General features: G+C 38.2%; 1 protein-coding gene across 3 annotated transcripts in view; it reads right to left on the bottom strand.

Moving 5' to 3' along the window:
• Positions 1–22,005, bottom strand: part of itpr2 (inositol 1,4,5-trisphosphate receptor, type 2) — a 583,413-nt gene that overhangs the window by 440,411 nt on the left and 120,997 nt on the right. For all 3 annotated transcript variants that reach the window (XM_039761551.1, XM_039761550.1, XM_039761552.1), the window contains 5 exons: positions 15,713–15,811; positions 14,548–14,631; positions 11,519–11,665; positions 1,173–1,268; positions 727–771 (listed from right to left, as the gene is read on the bottom strand). In XM_039761551.1, the coding sequence (XP_039617485.1) occupies positions 727–771; positions 1,173–1,268; positions 11,519–11,665; positions 14,548–14,631; positions 15,713–15,811 (471 nt within the window). The remainder of the gene's footprint in view (positions 1–726; positions 772–1,172; positions 1,269–11,518; positions 11,666–14,547; positions 14,632–15,712; positions 15,812–22,005) is intronic.

Genomic DNA, 22,005 nt, shown 5'->3' with positions numbered 1-22,005 from the left:
GAAGCCAATTTAGAGCATCCCAACCCTACACCACTAGCTGCTCACCCATTCTTTGAACCAAATCCTGACCACCTGCACCTGCTCTTTCCAATCTTGACTCTCCATTCACTTTTATTCTCTTTAATCCTGGTTTCTCTTTCTCATCAATCTTTCCTTTGTCTTCCTCCGATCTCTAACACTCAGGCTCTCCTTTACAACTCCAAGGGTGCAATGTCCTAATTAAAACACGCAGAGATTCAACAAGGAAACCGGAATCGAACAAGACCTCACATGCAAGTGTGATCAGCCCCAATCTCCCCATTAAACATCAAGAGCCACATGAACACACACCCCCATGAAGCATGAGCCGCACAGTTTTTATGTAAATACCTGCCTGTAGTCACGGACCTAAACACTTTAATATTGTTTGCTGTTCAGTTCTTGCACTCACTAGTCCCCGTATGAGAAACTTTTTGTATCCATTCTCCATGAAAATATGAGATCTAAAATTTTCCTCAGTCATCAATACAAAAAAAGATTTAGTAACAAATAAAAAAAAATTATTGGGTGAAGTAGTCCTGTATTTCTTGTGCAGTTTCAAGACATATCATCGAAACTTTACAAACCCTCATCAACAAATGACAGTAAAAGTTTTACTACTGACTTATGAAACAAGTAATGCTTTCATATGCTAGTGATACATCTAAAGTGAAATGCAAGGTTTATAATAGTTTTGAAACAACTTACAATGTCCTTATTTTCAGTACTATCATCCCGAAAATCAGGATTAACCTATTAAAAAAAACAAAAGGGAAAATGTATAAATAATATTGTGTGGAAGCTAGAAAAGATGTGTAGAACTGATTTACACTATTGGAAAAACTGTAATAGTAATGTAATGATTTTTAAAGTTTATCGTGTTTCACTACTACATGGGCAGAGCCGCGAGAGAAGGCTAGTATAGGTGTAAGGCTAAGGTCTGTTTGTGTGTCACAGGATTACTCACAAACAATGGAGATAGAAATACTGTAGAATCCTGAGGTTTATCTTGATAGAAAGCTTATGACCGTATATGTTGATGAGATACAAAAAAATTGAGGTACTGGCAACATTGGCAAACTACTGTTATTTTCCTTAACTTTATCATGTGTCTTGTATAATAATGTTTAAAATAATAATAAAAATATTCTTACTTCTGCAGCCAAGTAATTTCCAGATGCCAGGTGCTTGAATCTGAAAAGGCTGTTCCAGTGTCCTGCTCCACCTCTGCAGGGGTCATAATGCACTACCTGTAATTAGATAAAATTGGGTCAGAGTGTTAGTTTATTAAAGTTTTAATTTTGTGAAAATTCTGGAACAAAATTAGGCATATTAACTAATAATAAACATCAAAGTTAATTTGACAAACTTTTCGGGGCAAAAATCTCCACTGGCATATTTTATTTCTTGTTATGAGTAATGTAGGGATAAAAAATACCTTGTGAACTGCAAAACCAAATTAAAAAACCACCACAACTTGTATTAAAAAAATTTTAAAAAGTTTATTAATCTAAAAAGAAAAATTATAAAACAGTGGGTAAGTAATTTAAGGGAGAAATCAAGTATATATTGATTTTTTAAGCACGTCTGCAGACAGACAGACAGACACTTTATTAATCCCCAAGGGGAAATTCACATACTCCAGCAGCAGCATACTGATAAAACAATATTAATTAAAAATTGATAAAAATACAGTGCAAGTTAAAAAATGCAGGTATAACAGACAATATCAATGTATAATGTTAATGTTTATTCCCCCCCCGGATGGAATTTTCTTTTCTTTTTTTATTATATTTTTATTAATTTTATTGAAATCCATACAAATCAATCAAGTTTTTACAAAAAGTAAAAACTGAGTTAAGGACAAATCGATCCCCACCCCTGAGAGAGAGAGCAAGGCAAACAGTGTGAAATTTAAGGCTTGTAAACATACCTAAATTAATAAATTCTCTGTGCTTTAAGATCTTATTTTAAAATATTACTGATTAGATCCTGCCATGTTTTAAAAAAAGTCTGTACGTATCCTCTGAGTATTTGATTTTTTCCAATTTCAAATAGTATAACACATCGGTTTCCCACTGACTTAAAGAGGAGAGTTTGGGTTCTTCCAGTTTATCAGAATAAGTCTGCGTGCCAAAAGTGTAGTGAATGCAATCATAATTTGTTTGCCTTTCTCCACTTTAAACCCATCTGGAAGAACCCCAAACACAGCTGTTAATGGGTTAGGAGGGATTGTGAGACCAAGGCTGTCTGAAAGGTAATTAAAAACTTTGGTCGAGAATAATGTTTTGGGCCTGTACCAAATTAACATGTGACTCAGTGAGGCTGGGACTTGGTTGCAGCGTTCGCCAGTTGGATCATGCCCTAGGAACATTTTGGAGAGTTTTAGACGAGACAGATGTGCTCGATATAGAATTTTGAGTTGTATAATTGTATGCTTTGCGCATATGGAGCTTGAGTGAATTCTCTGCATTGCTACTTCCGACTCCTTTTCTGATATATTAATTGAGAGATCTTTTTCCCCAGTGTAAAATGATTTTATATATTGTAGAGATGGTGTCTAAGTCTTTGAGATTGAACAATATTTTTTCCAGCATGGATGAGGGTGCAAGATGAGGAAAATCTGGAAGGTTCTGTTTAACAAAGTTCCTGATTTGAAGATAGTGAAAGAAATGTGTAGCTGGAATGTTAAATTTGGAATGTAATTGTTCATAGGATGCAAAGACGTTATATTTATAAAGATCTCTAAGCGAGTTAATTCCAAATTTTTTCCAGATATTAAAACTGCATATGTTTGTGAAGGTTGAAAGAGGTGGTTCTCTTGCAGAGGTGCCACAGATAGAAGCTTTTCTGTCTTAAAATGCTTTCTACATTGGTTCCATATTCTAAGTGAGTGAAGCACAATTGGGTTATTAGTATATTGCCGATAACGTGTGTTTATTGGAGCACAGAGCAGGGAATACAAAGAAGTACTGCAGGATTTTACTTCTATTGTGGACCAAGCCTGTGTATGTTCTTCTATTTGTGTCCAGGTTCTTATCGCCTGTATATTTGCTGCCCAGTAATAAAACTGGTAGTTAGGTAGAGCCATGCCGACTTCTGCCTTTTGTCTTTGTAGGGTCGCTCTTTGATGCGTGGATGTTTTGAATTCCAAATAAATGAGGTTATTGTTGAATCTAATTGCTTAAAGAATGATTTATTAATGTATATTGGAATGTTTTGAAATAAAAAAGGAGCTTAGGAAGAATATTCATCTTAACAGTGTTAATTCTTCCAGCTAGTGTGAGATGAAGGGTTGACCATCTATGCAAGTCTTGCTTAATTTTTTCCATGCAGACAACAAAATTTTGTTGATAAAGAGCTTTATGTTTACTTGTGATGTTTACCCCGAGGTATTTAAACTGTTCTGCAATGATAAAAGGTAGGGTATCTAATCTAATATTATATGCTTGAGAATTCACTGGAAAGAGTACACTTTTATTCAGATTAATTCTGAGACCAGAGATCTTTTGAAATTCTGTGAGTGCTGTTAAGACTGCAGGCACAGAATTTTCTGGGTCTGATATATACAGTACCATATCATCTGCATATAATGAGATTTTCTGTTCCAGTCCTTCTCTGATAATCCCCTTTATCTGATCAGTATTTCGACAATGTATTGCCAGTGGTTCAATGGCAATTGCAAACAGTAGCGTGACAAGGGCATCCTTGTCTGGTACCAGGCTCCTAGTTTAAAGTAGTCTGAGCAAATGTTGTTGATGCAAACTGAAGCTTCTGGGTTAGTATACAGTAATTTAATCCATGCACAAATGTTGGGCCAAACCCAAACTTCTCCAATATGTAAAAGGTATTTCCATTCAATCATGTCGAATGCTTTTTCTGCATCCAATGATAATAATATTTCTGGGGTGTTTGATTTAGTTGGTGAGTATATTACATTAAACAGGCATCGAAGATTTGAAGATAAGTGTCGGCCCCTAATAAATCCAGTTTGATCTTGTGATATTACCCGAGGGGAGCACTTTCTCCATCCTTCTAGCTATGATTTTAGAGAGTATTTTAATGTCATTATTCAGAAGTGAAATTGGTCTGTATGATGCACATTGTAATAAGTCCTTATTTTGTTTTGGAAAAACAGTGATTAGTGCTTGGCGAAAAGTTTGAGGAAGAGTTTGGTTATCTCTGGCTTCTGTAAATGTTGCTAATAGGAGGGGAGCTAGCTGAGCGGAGAATTTCTTGTAAAATTCTGCAGAGTAGCCATCAGGACCTGCTGCTTTCCTGCCTTGGGTGGAATTGAAGAGTCGCATACTGTGGGGGAGGAACGATCTCCTCAGTCTGTCAGTGGAGCAGGACAATAACAGCAGTCTGTCACTGAAGCTGCTCCTCTGTCTGGAGATGATACTGTTCATTGGATGCAGTGAATTCTCCACGATTGACAGGCGTCTCCTCAGTGCCCATCACTCTGCCACAGATGTCAAACTGTCCAACTCCGTGCCTACAATACAGCCTGCCTTCCTCACAAGTTTGTCCAGGCTTAAGGCAACCCTCTTCTTTATGCTGCCTCCCCAGCACACCACGGTGTAGAAGAGGGCACTCGCCACAAACATCTGATGGAACATCTGCAGCATCTTATTGCAGCTGTTGAAGGATGTCAGCCTTCTAAGGAAGTATAGTCGTCTCTGTCCTCTCTTGCACAGAGCGTCAGTATTGACAGTCCAGTCCAATTTATCATCCAGCTGCACTCACAGATATTTAAAGGTCTGTAACGACTGCGCACAGTCGCCTCTGATAATCACGGGGTCCATGAGAGGCTTTGGCATCCTAAAATCCACCACCAGCTCCTTGGTTTTGCTGGTGTTCAGTTGTAGGTAATTTGAGTTGCACCATAATCCTTGACTAGGTTCCTATACTCCTCCTCCTGCCCAATCCTGATGCAGCCCACGATAGCAGAGTCGTCAGCGAACTTTTGCACGTGGCAGGACTCCGAGTTGTATTGGAAGTCCGATGTATATAGGCTGAACAGGACCAGAGAAAGAACAATCCCCTGTGGCACTCCTGTGCTGTCGACCACAATGTCAGACCTTCAGTTCCCAAGACGCACATACTGAGGTCTGTTTGTAAGATAGTTCATGATCCATACCACCATGTATGAATCTACTCCCATTTCTGTCAACTTGTCCCTAAGGAGCAGAGGTTGGATGGTGTTGAAGGCGCTAGAGAAGTCCAGAAACATAATTCTTACTGCACCACTGCCATTGTCCAAGTGGGATAGGGATCGGTGTAGCATATAAAGGATGGCCATCCTCCACTCCCACCTTCTCCTGGTATGCGAACTGCAGAGGGTCAAGGGCATGACGGACCTGGGGCCTCAGGTGGTGAAGCAGCACCCGCTTCATAGTCTTCATCACATGTGACATCAAGGCGACAGGCCTGAAGTCATTCAGCTTACCATGACGTGATACAAGATGTTTTCCAAAGCCTCGGAATTCTCCCCTGTTCCAGGCTCAGGTTGAAGATGCGCTGTAGAGGACTCCCCAGCTCCAACGCACAGGCCTTCAACAGTAGTAGCGATATTCCATCTGGACCTACTGCTTTGCTGGCACGAAGTCTCCTCAGCTCTCTGCTTACCTGGGCTGCTGTAATTGTGGGTGGGGGGAAACTCTCTCATATGCTGGTATCAGCAGAAGGATGGGTGGAGGATGCAGTACTCTGAGGTGAGAGTGGGTTAGGGTGGTCAAACCTGTTACAAAGAAGTTGTTCATCAGGTTTGCTCTCTCCACGTCTCTCTCGTGATGGTGGCACCCCGCTTTGAGCTGCAGCCAGTGATGATCTTCATCCCATCCCACACTTCCTTCATGCTGTTATTCTGCAAATTTTGCTCCAGTTTTTTCCTGTACTGCTCTTTCGCCTCCCTGATTTGAGTTCTTTCTACACAAGCTCATGCTGATCACTGCCCTTAAAAGCCATTTTCTTCTGGTTCAAAACACCCTTGATGTCACATGTAATCCATGGCTTGTTGTTAGCATACAGTTGTGCTTGAAAGTTTGTGAACCCTTCAGAATTTTCTAAATTTCTGCATAAAAACATCATCAGATTTTCACTCAAGTCCTAAAAGTAGATAAAGAGAAACCAGTTAAACAATTGAGACAAAAATAGTATACTTGGTCATTAATTTATTGAGGAAAATTATCGAATATTACATATTTGTGAACCTCTAGGATTAGCAGTGAGCTTGAAGGTGAAATTAGAGTCAGGTGTTTTCAATCAATGGGATGACAACCAGGTGTGAGTGGGCACCCTGTGTTACAGTATTTAAAAAACAGGGATCTATCAAAGTCTGCTCTTCACAACACATTTGTGGAAGTGTATCATGGCACGAACAAAGGAGATTTCTGAGGACCTCATAAAAAGAGTTGTTGATGCTCATCAGACTGGAAAAGGTTACAAAACCATCTCTAAAGAGTTTGGATTGTATTGTCTCTTTCTTTCAGGTGTGTAATAGAAACCACAGCATAGAGAGACATTGCTTCTTACAGGAAAAGGCGATGGAAAAAGTGCACTTGAATAAAAGTGCACTTTTGTTATACTTTTACACCAATATATGTTCCTGTGTTTGAACGACACGGGCAGATGGGGAGTGTCTGATGATTGCATATAGCACCGAAGTTACTGGTCTTTACCATTCTTTCCTCTGCATGTCCTGGAGTACAAAAGAAACAGCATACAGCAACATGCGGGGACTGGCAGGAACACTCAATAAAACTGAATAAAAAGAAAAGCAAGTGACGGTGAGATACGAAGAAAGCAGCTTCGCCAGCGTTTGTGTGTCAAAACCCGGGGTTGGATGTTTGGCGTTAGTATGCATCGTGGTACACTGCAGAGCTATAGCGCGTCTTTAGTGAAAACAGCCGTGTCAGATGGGGTTGTATGGATTGATTCTGAACGCGACTGAGAGAATGAAAAGTGAATTAAAAAAAGCTAACCTTTACAAGGATCATAAATTGCACCGGCTGTTACAGACTGAAATCAAATGTATGCTTTTATTCTAAAACAGTAAGACTAAGGGCAGTTTACTTCTCAAAACGGAGGGGCGCAGGATCGAACTCGTGACCTTTTGATTCCCAAGCGGGGGCTGAGTCTATTGAACCACGGATGCAGTTACAATAAAGTGGTGTCAATGTCGCAGGTTAAGGCGGCTTTTTGTTTCCGCAGTTATATTTTTGAATAAAAGCGCAATTGTGTTATTCTTGTGAAAATGTTTCTTTGCTATTTGGACTTCAGGCTTCATTATGCCTACATTTTGTCATCTACTTATAAAATAATAAAAAACGTTTCTGTTTTAACAATGTGGTGACACAGATTACTGTAGAAACGGAACAGACATGAAATGCGTGTGTTCCAAACAACGATCTATTATTTCCACTCTAAAACTCCACTTCACTCCCAGATACTCAATCAAGGCATGAGCTCAGAGAAGTTTGTGCACGTTCTAAATTGGTGGGGGGATGGAATAGCCGGCTGCTCCGAGCTTCTCTTTATCAGCACATTTAGAAGACAAAGGACGCTGGCAGAGAGGTGTGAAGGGATTTAAGAAGCGATTTAAGGTGGGACGGAATTACGAGTTTTTTCGTAGGCTCTGGTAATTCTAGTGTTAATGTGAGGAAACCCACCAACATTCCAGAGTTGAAGCTGTTCTGTATGGAGGAATGGGCTAAAATTCCTCCAAGTCGGTGTGCAGTAATGATCAAAAGTTACTGGAAACATTTAGTTGCAGTTATTGCTGCAAAGGGGGGGGGGTTACACCAGAAACAGAAAGCAAAGGTTCACATACTTTGCCACTCACAAATATGTAATATTCAATCATTTTCCTTAATAAATAAATGACCAAGTATAATATTTTTGTCTCATTTGTTAAACTGGTCTCTCTTTATCTACTTTTAGAACTTGAGTGAAAATCTGATGATGTTTTAGGTCATATTTAAGCAGAAATCTAAAAAATTCTAAAGGGTTCACAAACTTTCAAGCACCACTGTAGCAGCATACCGTTCGTACTGGAACTACAATGTCCATAAAGAAGTTGATATAGTCAGTAGTGCAGTCAACAACCTCCTCAATGTTCTCATTATGTGACCCCTGCACATGGGTTGGAATTACAATTAACTATATTGCATTTCTGAATTCCATGGTGATTTGCACAAGTTTTAAGCTATGTGCATCATATCATGTAGTCATGTACAGTACATTGTTTTGGAAAAATACAGGCCATGATAAAAAGCAATTAGTGGAGTAAGATTCTTGAGTAAAGTGAGACAAAGACATACAAGTGTTGTTAAGTATGAAGGTCAACGAAAGCAGATGGATCACATACAATTTAGTACCATTACATAAAAGCATGTGTATCTTTGCACTAAGTCTAACATCAAAAAAATCAAAGCCAGATTTATTTCTTGGAAAGCAACATCGTACTCTGCGTGCCACCACCAAAACACAGCAGATAGTAACAAATATTGAGTAGATACTTTTAATCTTTTTAAATAATACCTCCATAATGCCACATAGATATCTACTTGAAAAGTTCAAGCAAAGATTTACATAAAAGTTTGTGAGAGCTATAAATCTAAATGGGTTAACCAGTCATTTTCTATTAGCATATTCCTTAACAAACTTGAACCCCATAGTATGGCTGCATGGTTTACCAGTACTAAAAAAGAACAAAACAAAAATGTTTAAACTATTTGGTACTAGCACTTCATTAATTTCAGTACTGAAATAATTGGAAGTTTTTAAAGAATTTCTAAGTCATGATCAGAACCCTGTGGGGTTGGGTTGTCTGCTGTTTGATTGCATCATATGTATTAAATGTAGTTTGAATAACTAAGAGGCCAAAACCTCTTTTCAAACATTTACATTAAACATTTATGGAGCGTGGTGCACAAGGCAGGCATGCAATTGTGTGGCAAAACAGAGAGGCATGCTAAGGACGCAACAAAATAAGTAAATGGTAGATTTTAAGCACCTGTCATTTAGTAGTTTATAAGCATGATCATAACTTCAAGGGTATCCACAAGAGTGCCAAACCATAAACACCACCACCCCCAAACCTCCTGCTCTTCAAACATATGCGTGGAGAGAGAGATAGATAGAGGTTTTCGGAAATAGAAAGTATTGCGGATACAGTGGTGAATTTTGAGGAGAGGCTGGATACGTAGGTGCCAGAATGATGAATGAAAGTATGACGCAACATGCCATCAAAGTGTACTAAACACATACAAAAATATCTGAACTGTACTTCTTCATCAGGTACAGTAGGGCACTCACTCACAAGAATATTATATTCGCCCTACATTCACCACTTTTGGTTAATGGTTCTGAAGCCCTTACATAGTGATACACAGTAAGGAGGCACATGCTCAAGCTGCCCGGAGGAATGAAAAAAAGTAAGTGTCGTTTATAAACCCCTTAACCAAACCACCCCACCCCATTAAATATATATTAATGTAAATTTGCTGGATTGTCCAAAGAGAAGACTTTTCTTATCGATGTACGGAATGTCGCATACAAGGGAGGCACACATGCATGCAAGCTTGGCGAACGAGGAAGCTGTGAGACTAGGAGGGTGGAGGACAATTATCTGTTATTTGTTTGAGAAGTGTTTTTGTATTATTTTATGCCTGTGCATCAGAGGATCCCCTTCCAGGCTAATCAGAGGTATGTAATACCACACAGGGATAAGAGGGTGTGCTGTCACTACCAGTATCACCTCCTTCTTCCTCCACAGTGCCGAGAAGATGACCCGTGAGGGCAAGTGAACCCCGCTTCTTCCAGTATGAGCCCTATAAAACCTTAAAGTTGCCAGAAGAAGGTATCTAGTTGGCTATGAGCTTATTCCACATCAAACTCGTTCATCCAAAATAACACTTTGTTACTTTGTCTCCTGTTGCATAGTGCACTTGTTTTATTTTTGCCTTTACTCCTAAATGAACAGGCCAACCCGGCTGGCACCCCAACATTTCTTTGGACTTGGTCCTTACTTTGACACATTAACAACAGGTATTCAGGTCCAAGGTTTTCAAAATTTTAGTATCGCTTGATCACTAACTAATTAGATGCCAGGTCAGTGATGACTATGAAAGGATTGCCAGTGTTTTTTACTGCACACAGTCACAGTCTCGCATGCTTGGGTAATTAAAAGTCACAACTTTGCCTAATATGAACATATTTGGAAATTTTGGTATCAATGTCGGCTTTCACACCTCAGTTTTGGTGACAAAGTGATACCAAAGCAAGTAACAAAGTAGTATCATTTTTCAGAAAAATAAAATGTGAAACTAATGTGCACCCCCTCCCCCAAATGATTAACAAATCTGAACACCAAATGTAACAGAATAATAGTAGTGCATTTAATGTATTAAATATGGTAACAACAACCAGGCAAGGAAGAGCAATATGTGCTGGAGATTAAAGTCACTGGTGAGTTTTGGTGAGATGCCTTGCATAACACTGAGAGCTCATGACCTACCAACTCTGCTACTAATGCACAATGTCCTAGACCCCTCTAACCCAACACATAGGCGATTATGCCTCTCAGACTCACACATACTATTAGTGAAATGAGCCATAATTAAAACAGTTTGTGCAATATGCACTGACTACACTGCAGAGATGATGTTTACTTGACATTTTGCAATTTACAGAATCATAACGATTAGGCTTGAATTAATTTATGTTTGTATCTGGACATCAAACAAACTCAGAAAAACTTTCTTTGTGAACTTGTGTAATGTGAAAATGGAGCACTATTTAACCAATTAAAATTCATAAATCTTGATTTTTCTAAAACTGTAAATACTATTTTATATCTATTAAATTCTGAGCCACTTGGTAAAATGATAAAGAGCAGAAGATAAACGCTTGGAAAGGTTCACACATATTGTAACATGTTCACGTGCTATCAGTCAAAAATTCCTTGTGGATGCACTACGAACTCAGATACAAGTCAAACAATTTGGAGAAAATGAAGCTACCCAGATTCTCAGACTTGTGACAAAATGCTAACTTTTCACCTCAGTGATTTATATAAAACACTGAAATGTTAATGTAAAACATCACAACTCAGAGCTCCTAATACTCCAAGTGCAAGTGAACACAGCATCTTCGTACATCCCTTGCAGAGAATCAGCTCACCTGGTGTAAACTCTCCATACCTTTCCTTTGAAGACACAAGCCTATGTTTTAGTAGAAATATAAAGTAATTTCAGTAAGATTACCAAAATTTGCATAATGCTAATATACTACTCATTTTAAAAATATGGTAGTCCTGTACTTTCTTAGTACTGGTATACTCCAAAATGTCACATTCAATACTAATTTACATTTTTCCCATGATCCTGGAAATTAAACAGCATGTCTGGAACAAGGATGGATGTTATTTCTTTTCCATACAACATTATTTGCCTCGAAGTTAACATTCAAAAACTCCAATCTGTCTCTGGTTACGTACCTCTACTTCCCAAAGTGCTTTGGAACTAGTGGCATCAGTAGCAGATTGCCGTAGGGTTGTCCTAAGGAAGATGTACTGTTCCTTCTTGTACTCATCACAAGTCAAGAATTTTTCTTGTTCAGCATGGAACAGTCTCACAACATCCCCCTGTGAAAATAACTTTGTCAGTAATAAAGTGCACGAAAGGGCAAAACTGAAGACAAAATAAGCCAAGCAGGTTTCATGTACACTGGGCCTGCCCGTAGGTAATGTCCAGACAATACTAAAAGTACTTCTCCTGAGGAACCTAGCACTAGTGTGGGATCTGTAATCCCTGGAGATGTTCTCTTAGGTTTCTTCTTGTTCCTGAGAGCAGTGCTCAGTTTTGCCTTACAGAATTAGCAAAGCTTCTTCTAGTTAAGCAATTAAAAAGTAACCTAAATATTTCCACATTTTATGTTGTAAAACTGTTGAAATTTGATAGTGGCAGAAAAGCAGAGTTAATTTAGTAATTACATAAAAATAACAGTTTTTCTAAGGTATAACTATATTATAGTATGAGACTAAGCAATGCAATTGATTATATTCAGCTCATTTACACTATCAAACTACTACATTTTTTCTTTTGCAGTAAACAGTGTCACACTAATTTGTTACTGACCACAGTGTAAGGTGATCTGTAAATACTACAGTTAAAAAAAGCTTTACTGCAATACTCTTTTTATTAGGACTACAATGACCCTACCAAAACTATACTGCTAGAAAAAATTAAGGGAACACTTAAACATCACAGTCGAACACCAATTTAATTAAGCTTAAGGGATAACAATCTGTCCAGTTAAGAAGCATAAGTGATTGTGAATCAACTTCACCTGTTTTAGTATAAATGAAAGTGACAAGAGGTGTACTGGAGAGGCAAAGGCAAGATAACCTCAATAAGGGAATGGTTTAGCAGATTGTGGCCACAGACAATTGTTTTCCACTTATCCTCTGACTGATTTTTCTCTAGGTTTTGCTACTGTCCTTGTAACTATTGGTAGCTTGAGACAGTAAGTGCAGCCAATTCAGGTTGCACAGGTAGTCCAGCTCCTTCAGGATGGCATATCAACACATGCCTTAGCAAGGTGGTTTGCTGTATCTCCCAGCACAGTATCAAGAGCATGCAGGAGATAGCAGAAGTCTGTCAATTACCAAGGGAGAGATGGAGAGGGTGGTAGAATGGCATCAACCCAGCAGCTGGAATGGTAGCTTCTCCTTTGTGTGAGAAGGAACAGAAGGAAGGATCACTGCAAGAGACCTAAACATGACTTCCAGCTGGCTACTGGTGAACATGTTTCTGACCAAACTGTAAGAAACAGACTCCATGAGGGTGGCATGAGGGCCTGACATCTTCTAGTGGGACTTCTGCTCACAGCTCATCACCATGCAGCTGGATTGGCAATCGCCACAGAATTGGAAACTCCGCCACTGGCACCCTGTTCTCTTCACAGATGGTTGACACTAAGCACATGTGAAAGAGTCTGGAGATGCCGGGGTGAACGTTATGCAACCTCGAACATTATCCAGCATGACCGGTTTGTCAGTGGGTCAGTGATGGTCTGGGGAGGCTTATCATTGGAGGGTTGCACAGACCTCAACGTGCTAGGCAATGGTACCCTGACTGCCGTTAGGTACCGAGATGAAATCCTCAGATACATTGTCAGAACATATACTGGTGCAGTGGGCCTGGGGTTCTTCCTGGTGCAGGACAATGCCCTGCATCATGTCGCCAGAGTGTGTAGGCAATTCCTGAATGATGAAGGCATTGATGCTACTGAATGGACCACACGTTCACCAGACCAGAATCCAGTTGAGAACCTCTCGGTGCATCTAATGCCTCCAAGTAGCACCACAGACTGTCCAGGAGCTCACTGATGCTGTGATTCAGGTCTGAGAGGAGATCCCCCAGTACATCATCCTCAATCAGGAGCATGCCCAGATGCAGTCAGGAGTGCATACAGGCACATGGGGCCATACACACTATAGAGTCACATTATTTGTTGATGTGATAAAACTCATGCAAGTTGGATCAGCCTATAATTTCAGTTTTTGACTTGGATTTTCAGTGTGATGTTGAATCCAGCCCTCAATGAGTTGGCGATTTTGGTTTCCAATGACCATTGTTGCATCGTTTTGTTTCTCAATGAATTACAAAGTATTACTCAGAAAAAGATTTTCCACATGAATATTTTGTTCCTTGAGGTCTGATTTGCAATTTAAGTGCTCCCTTAATTTTCTGAGCAGTGCATTTATTAATACTTTTGTATTCAAGGGGTTTAAACAGAAAAGAAGAAAAAAAAAAAAGGACACAAACGGTGTAGTAAAGAATTTAACTTGTAAAAGCTTTAGCTGGTAAAAATACTTTATACTTTTTACTGAGTTACTTAATAAAGGGGAAAAAGCTTCATTTCAGGGCGTGACAGCACTGGAGTGTCACTTTGAAATTGGGAAATGTGTGATTCAGACTTTTACTTTGATTTTAGAAAAAACAGAAAGTAAGGTATCTGTCTTTGGCTGGTACACATTCTAGCCTCAGCATACACAGGATAATGTGTGGTAGGCCCATTGCATGTTTGTGTGCTATGTGGGCTCTCCTATGAAGAATGATTGCATAAATATATAGTTTCTTTCTAAATTAAACCAAAGCTATCGATAACACTTGATAGCATAATTTAACACAAGCGTAAAGGTTTGGGCAACTTTAAAAATATTATTTTTAATCACTAAATATGGAACAATGGCATCATGATTAGCAATACTATATTGAATATTGTTTATGAAGGAACCCAGTAAAGTAATTATCCATGTTATTTATGCATATTGATATTTATGCAACGAACAACAGCATTAAAGAAAAATAAATATGTAACTTGAGTAGTCTATCACTGGGTAAGCAAAAGCATATTTATTCCTTTAGTCTCCCATTCCTGTTTCTAATGGTAATAAGCATTTTGATTGTTCACATATGTTCTGAATACAAGTATAGAACCTAGAGAGAGAAAAGTACTTACCCCTTTCAAAACATCATCCCTGTAATCACTAAATTTCATAAAAAGTGTGACTTTCCAACTTGTGTTACAATTCACAGCATTTACCTGGTAAATGAGAACATAAAACTAAATATCCAAAGACTGAAGTTTAAATTTAACTAAATAAATTATGCATATTATACAGCACAATCTTACATTGAGAATATGATTAGTAAGCACTCAGGTTTACAGTTTATAAAAGACAATGCAAACTAGAACATTTTAAAGAATTCAGCATTAATGAGTACACCCCTCTGAAATCCATCTCTCTTTACAAATGATGGGGTTCCTAATATGATGGTAGTTTGTCAGCAGTACTGGTTTATCAATTACAGTACCAAGAAAACATGTCAATACACCCTCATAAAAATGCATAATAAAATTCCCAAATTTGTTTGCCAAGTCTAGTTAAGGGTGAATATACTGAAACATCACTGCCAACAGGTGTAATTAGTTCACCTTTATTTATGAGTGGTAATTAAGTAACTGAATGGCTCCTAGACTTGATGCCGACAATGGCAACATGTGGGAGAAAATTGTCTGCAGAATTATATCATTACATAAAATAGGACAAGGGTATAAGAGAACAACCAAATCATTGTTATTAAGCCAATATACAGCAAGAAATGCGATAAACAAATTTACAAATACATGTGCAACACCCAGAATCACACTATGCACATATCTGAATATTAACTTTTTAAAATTTAAATACTGTAACATAACTTTTAGCTAATTTGAAAGCCCCTGATGTGGATTTATATTCTTAAGTGTTCTATTTGTGTTGTAAAATTTGATGCTAATAAATAACATTTTTTTAAACAGGTAAATTTGCTTTATTATAGGCCTAACATTACTAGACTTGGAATAGTTAGGTTATAGTTTCAAAAAAATAAAGATAATTAAATTGTCAATCGTAATTATTTTTACGATAATCATCAACTAAATTTTCATTATCTTAAAATGCCTACATATAACTAACTAAGGATGTGCTGCTCCCTTTTAGGGGTCACCACAGTGGATCTCCTTTGGTGATTTAAATAGGAAGTCTGAAGAAGTTTTGGAACACCAAACAATCAGTGCTAACATCTGCATTTACTGTATAAACACAGTACTAGGACTATATTACAATTATAGAGTTACTTACCTCTTTACAGCCTGGGTTGTCTAGTAATTCTATACTGCTTGCATGCAGAGGCTGTCCAGCATTAACAGGCATTAGGACAACCTTGTCTCCTAACACAACCTGTTATACAGAATGAAATCACTATTAAAATAAGAAGAAATTAATAGGAAAATACATACTTAAGAAAAAAGTGACTGCTAGAATATATTTAAATCATATTAAAATAACATTGTTAAAAATAATGTGAATACTAATATGGCCCTTGAGGGGCAAAACACAAATAAAAATAAAGAACACAAAACGAAAAGACAAACAAAAGAAAAAAAGAAGAAAAAAATATGAAAGTGTGAGATGAAAGCTGTTGAAGTTGCATGTTAGGTGAACCTAACAGTGATCACCCTTTTCTAACCTAAATAGCTTATATTATAATCTGCTGGGCATGACAAATCCCTGAACAACATTATATTTTTTTTAATTTGAGTTACTGTTATAAAAAAGCACACATACATATTATGAAAGCAGTGGCACTGTTCCCTTTATCAGAGGGAGATATTGTTTCAAGAGAGGCTACAGTAGATAATCATATCTGCTTTAAAGCTTAACCATGACAGGCAAATGTTTTCCTCTGCACATCACCTAACATGGAATGTGCAGCACCCACGTTGCACTAATTTTCAAGCTGCTAGTTTGAAAAGTTGGGAAAATTGTTCTCATGTTTAATGAAACAACTTCTTAGGATGTGTTTTATTCTTACTACTGATCCTCTGACCCTAACCCCGTTTTTTCTAGGGGCATCATTTCTATTTTAATTTTAGTTGGTTTTGCACATTTTTGTTTGTGCTTTCATCTTTTTGGTTGAAGATTTAACTTTTTGTTTGCATTTTCACTTTTTTCAGTGTTTTGCCTTTCAGTGGCACCACAGAATAACACTGCAAGAGAGAGCAATTTACAATTCTGTTACAGTTTATAAATATTAACCCTTTAGTCACTTTACTATCTTTGAGTGACCACACGTGTGGTTGTTTGTACTTCCAAAATAGAGTTTTTCTAATAAGGAGAAATATTCTGTTTTTCTATGATTTAAATATAAGCAATTTTCTCTAAAATATTACATGTATGAATAACTAGCAGGGTTACCTGGTGTTGCCCATGGTAGAATAAAGTGCTGGTGCAATCACTAAATAAATTCACCAGAGGAAACATTTTGGCACCAAACTAAAATTTCACTGACTAACCTCACTGTAAGGGACAAATATAAATAACTGACACAAGTCCCAAAAATGCCTCCTTGGGGCACTTCCCTAGTGAAATACAGCTGCAGATACAAACTATGCCGTGGGAACAATTTTAGAACAAATGCGCCTATTCAAATGGTGAATCTGTGTATAATCTGGCAGAGAAAAGTTCAGTGGTGTGGATTTGCATGATGGGACAAATGTATACACAAGCTTACATTCACCTGTATATATCAACTTTAAAACAAGCCTATTGCAGCATAGCTCCCAGTTCCCCTTTTGAACTCATACTATACTAAATACAGGAAAATTTTATCAAAATAATTAAAAATTAAGATTTAAAACTAACAAAATAACTGCAGAGAACTTAAAATCCCACTTTACTACATTGAATGAAAAGCCACATTCCTTTTTCAAAAAGAACAAAATTCAGACAAGCCAACATCACATAAAATGACATCCTATGCTTTTGCTTCTTCTCAGCTGAGTTATCGCAACTCATTATACATTGGAGTTAAACAGTCTTCCCTTGCTTGTCTTCAGCTAGTCCAGAACATTGCTGTCAGGCTTCTAATAGGCATACAAAAACAGAATCATGACACACCAGCCTTAGCGTCTCTTCACTGGCTTCCTGTTCTCTACAGGTCGAGTTTAAAATTTTACTGCTTTTAAGTCCCTGAATGGTTTAGCGTCCTATCGTTATTATCTTACTGACCTCTTACACGTTTACTCTCCTTCACAATCACTGAGGTCCTCTGACTACAAGTTCTAGAAGTAAGCTTAGAGGAGACCATGCTTTTGTAGTAGCTGCCCCTAAGCTTTGGAACAGTCTACATGTTTATATTAGGTTAGCACCAACTTTGGTCACTTTTAAATTCCACCTTTTTTCCTTAGATTTTTAAACTTGTACAAAGTATGTTATTGGTGTATTTATTGTATGTGTATATAACTCCTCAGAAGCAAAGGTGTGTACACCTGATGAGCCCCAATTAGGGCAAAACACGTGACTTGTACGGTTTGTAGTCTTTGGCAGGTACTATATCACATATTTAAGACCTGCTTCTCACAACTGAAAGGATGTGGCAGATGTTTGCCGACTAGCCAACCAACCACACGTGTTACCTGGTAGGTAACCATATATTAAAATGATATATACCGTTTTTATGGTAATATGCTCTAGAAATAAAATTGACTTGACTTCCCTTTAAAAGTATTGACTCTAATTCTTCCACTGGTGCAGAAGTATTTACCACAAACCAAGTGCTACATCTTTGTTACTGTCCTTGTTGTTTGGAATGTTTACTTACTTAGTGTGCCCTTTCATAATCACGCAAGACTTAGACCAGAGGGTCTGATATTTAATTGCTGTTCTGTTCTAAATATCCATTACAGCAACCCAATTCTTTTTCTTCTACAAAATAGTTGATTTCCTTTGTTATTTTAATTCTTTAAAATGATTTTTTAAATAATTTTCAAAGCTGGCAATGCTCTTTTTAGTTACCCTCTCCTACACTGTTTTCACACTAATTTAGAACTGAAGCCTGTTCTGCTCGTTGCATGTCTAAAGCAGATAGGTGTAACTTAAAATAAAAACCTGTACTATTTTTGAACAGATTAAAAAAAATTTAATGACTAAAATTAGTTTATTCAGAAATCATAATCATCAACCATTTTATCCTACCCTCAGCACGTAAACTATTTTCTACATCACAAAGAATTAGTTTGGATGCACATCAACATTACATTTTCTTTTATTTTTTTGGTTTTATTTTAGCAAAAGATTAAAAACCATTATAAAAAAGAAAATCAAAATATTGATATATATGTTATGGCCAAAGCCCAAAATCAGCCAAAGTCTTAAGTGTCCAGCCAAATCGGGAAATGGCCAATGTCACAGTAAATTGACCAGCCAATGTCCAATCTTTCCTTGATTTCTGGATTTGGCCAGCCAGTTTTTGAAATAGCATGGGGCGATCGCCCAAAGTCGGAAGAAAAAAAGCATGAGCAGAATTTGGTAGGTCTGTATAATTTCATACTTTAAACAATCTCTTTACTTTATGAATATCCATTATCACTTGTTACAACAAGATGAACTTTTATGACATTTTGAACTGCACAGCAGTTTCTTATTTCTACATTTGCAGCGATTTGTTATGCACTTTGTAGTGCAATTGCATCGAGTGTAGCCTTGGCTGCCAGTCAGTAATTGGGAAGATGCGACAGTTTGTAGTGACACCTTCCTTGTTACCACATGCACTCCCACCATCACACCGGAAGCGAAAGATGTGCCACCTACCAGACAGTCTTACATCAGCACATCGAATTTTGGCCAGGGATTTCCCACCACTTTGTGAAATGGCCGGCCAAAGTAGCATATACACCGGTCATTTCTAGTAATCGGATTTTGGCCACACCTCTTGGCCAAAATGCAAAATTTGGGAACTGGCAGAACTTCATGTTTTGGCTGTAACATATATATATGCTTGATACCTCTCTGTCTGCACAAAGGGCATGCAAGTGTTCTTAATTGCCAGTATACTCTTTAAATCTTTTCAGCTATAATGTTAATTAAGACAAGAACACGGATTATTGTTGCATTTGTGTGTGATATATCCACCAGCGGCTTTTACAATGAGCTCCTACATTAACATCTGTCTTAACTGGTATCATACCACTTGGCACCATGTCTCATTTTCTACAGAAAAAACAGCAATTGACTGCCATCAGTTTGCCTATTCTGTGGATGTCATTGGTAATTTTCAGCTATCAGTTTTGTTTCCCTTTTAGAATTGAGAACCAATACAAAAAGGCTAATCACTTTACTATGAATTATTCCAAAGACTTCATTGGCCAAGGCACAATGTCAATCACTAGCTAGTTATCAGCAAGTTACAACTAGAATTAATCAGCGAATTTCACCAAAGTGAACATAGCCAACATTGATAGGACCACCCCCCTGGTATATAATGCTGATCAATTGCATCACAGACTCTGTGAGGCGAGTAAGCGGTCCTTGTAGCCAAATATGCAGGTTGATTTTTTGAGTTCCACAGCAACATAACAGAAAGAGTTACGTGCCCTGTGCATGTATAATAGTCAGCCACATGGTACGGACAGAGTGAAAACAAACCTGGAAGGATCCTGATACCCCTCCCCAACATAGGATACTCTATGAAATAATAAGAAGCAAAGGTTATTAACAAAGGCCAATTAGGGCGAAACACGTGTTGTGCACTCTTTGTATTATTTGGCAGGTACTATATTAAATATCTATGATTTGCTTCTCGCAACAGAGAGGAAGTGGCAGAGGATGTTGACTGGCTAACCAACCACACACGTTACCTGGTAGATAACCATCCATACTTTTTATAATTTTAAACACTTAAGTCATGTTACCTCTAAATTTTGGTTTCCTTAAACTAGTACGGTTCAGCTTCTTTAACCTCTTCTCATGGCTCATACCACTTAGTCCCAGAATCAGCCTAGTCATTCTTCTCTAGACCTTCTCTAGCACTGCTACATCATTTTTGTAACATGGGGACCAAAACTGTATACCTTATGTCAGGTGAAGCCTCATTCGTGTGTTATATAACTTAAGCATAACCTCCCTTGACTTGCAATCTACAAATCATGATAACTAACATCCCATTAGCCTTTTTAGTCGCTTTCATAAACTCTAGATGTAGCTACTAAGGAGTCTATTGTGACTCCTAAGTACTTCTGACAAGAAGTGAGTAACTTTCAAGTTTCAGACCATCATTTATGCATTTAAATTTAAATTTTCTTTTTACTGTGCAATACCTTACATTTCTTACTTTAGATGTCATGTCATAAATTGGCTGAAGCCTGAATGCTGTCCAAGTTCCTTAGTAAACATCTGTCTGATTCTACTTTATCGGTCCTTTCATCTAGTTGGGTATAGTGTGTGAACTTACAGTAATCAGCTTGTCATTTATATTTGTACTAGCCAACCCACAGCATACCATACGCCGCATAATCAGGCCGGTTTTTTAATGATTTTTGAGCACATGGAGAAAATTAACATTTGAAAAATCGGTAATGTAATAAATCAGCAAGAAAAGCAACATTGTAACAATGCACGGAACGAACCAACACACAATCGTCCGTGACTGAACACTGGCGGACTGTCCTTGCGCCTTCTCCTGCCAGACGGAGGGATGGGGGTGAACGGCGCAGAGTCTGGAACGGGAGGAGAGGAGAAGGACGTCCATTCAGCTCCGTCCGTCATGCTAGTCTGCTGATTTCTCGTTCAGTATGCAATGCCCGCTCATGTGCCCACCTCCAACTCGTCACTTGAGTCGTTGTCGACTTTACACAGTCCAGATGTACCTGTGACTGACGTAGACTTTTCATTGCTCTGTGCGGTTTTGGCTGCTTTTCTATATATAATCCACCAAGATACCCGACCACAGTAGTAGCGAGGTGGGAGGGGGGTGTGCACAAAGGGTTGGGACGCAACCAGTGGGAGCGTATGAGTCGCACTTAGTGGGAATTCCATGGTTTGCAGCCCGAATGGGGTTCAATGGCTTACCCACGCCGGGTAGACACATGGTCAATGTCATGTATAATTATTTATTGAATGCTAAACACCTCTGGAAAGACACGGTTGTCTAAAACGGGTTGGTGTGAGAGTACAACAGTAAGCGAATGAAAAGATGGAACTCTGGAGAGAGCAAAATACAACACAATAGTGAACCCTCGGCATAACAAACGCCGCATAATTATTTATAGATGGTTGAACACATCTGGAAAGACACAGTTGTCTAAAAAGGGAAGGTTTGAGGATACAACAGAAAGTGAATGAAAAGATGGAACTCTAGACTTTTCATTGCTCTGTGCGGTTTCGGCTGCCTTTCTATACACTCACCTAAAGGATTATTAGGAACACCATACTAATACGGTGTTTGACCCCCCTTTCACCTTCAGAACTCCTTAATTCTACGTGGCATTGATTCAACAAGGTGCTGAAAGCATTCTTTAGAAATGTTGGCCCATATTGATAGAATAGCATCTTGCAGTTGATGGAGATTTGTGGGATGCACATCCAGGGCACGGCTC

Source organism: Polypterus senegalus, chromosome 8 (assembly GCF_016835505.1).
Source record: "Polypterus senegalus isolate Bchr_013 chromosome 8, ASM1683550v1, whole genome shotgun sequence".
NCBI lineage: Eukaryota > Metazoa > Chordata > Cladistia > Polypteriformes > Polypteridae > Polypterus > Polypterus senegalus.
This window is presented reverse-complemented; position numbering and strand designations above follow the sequence as displayed.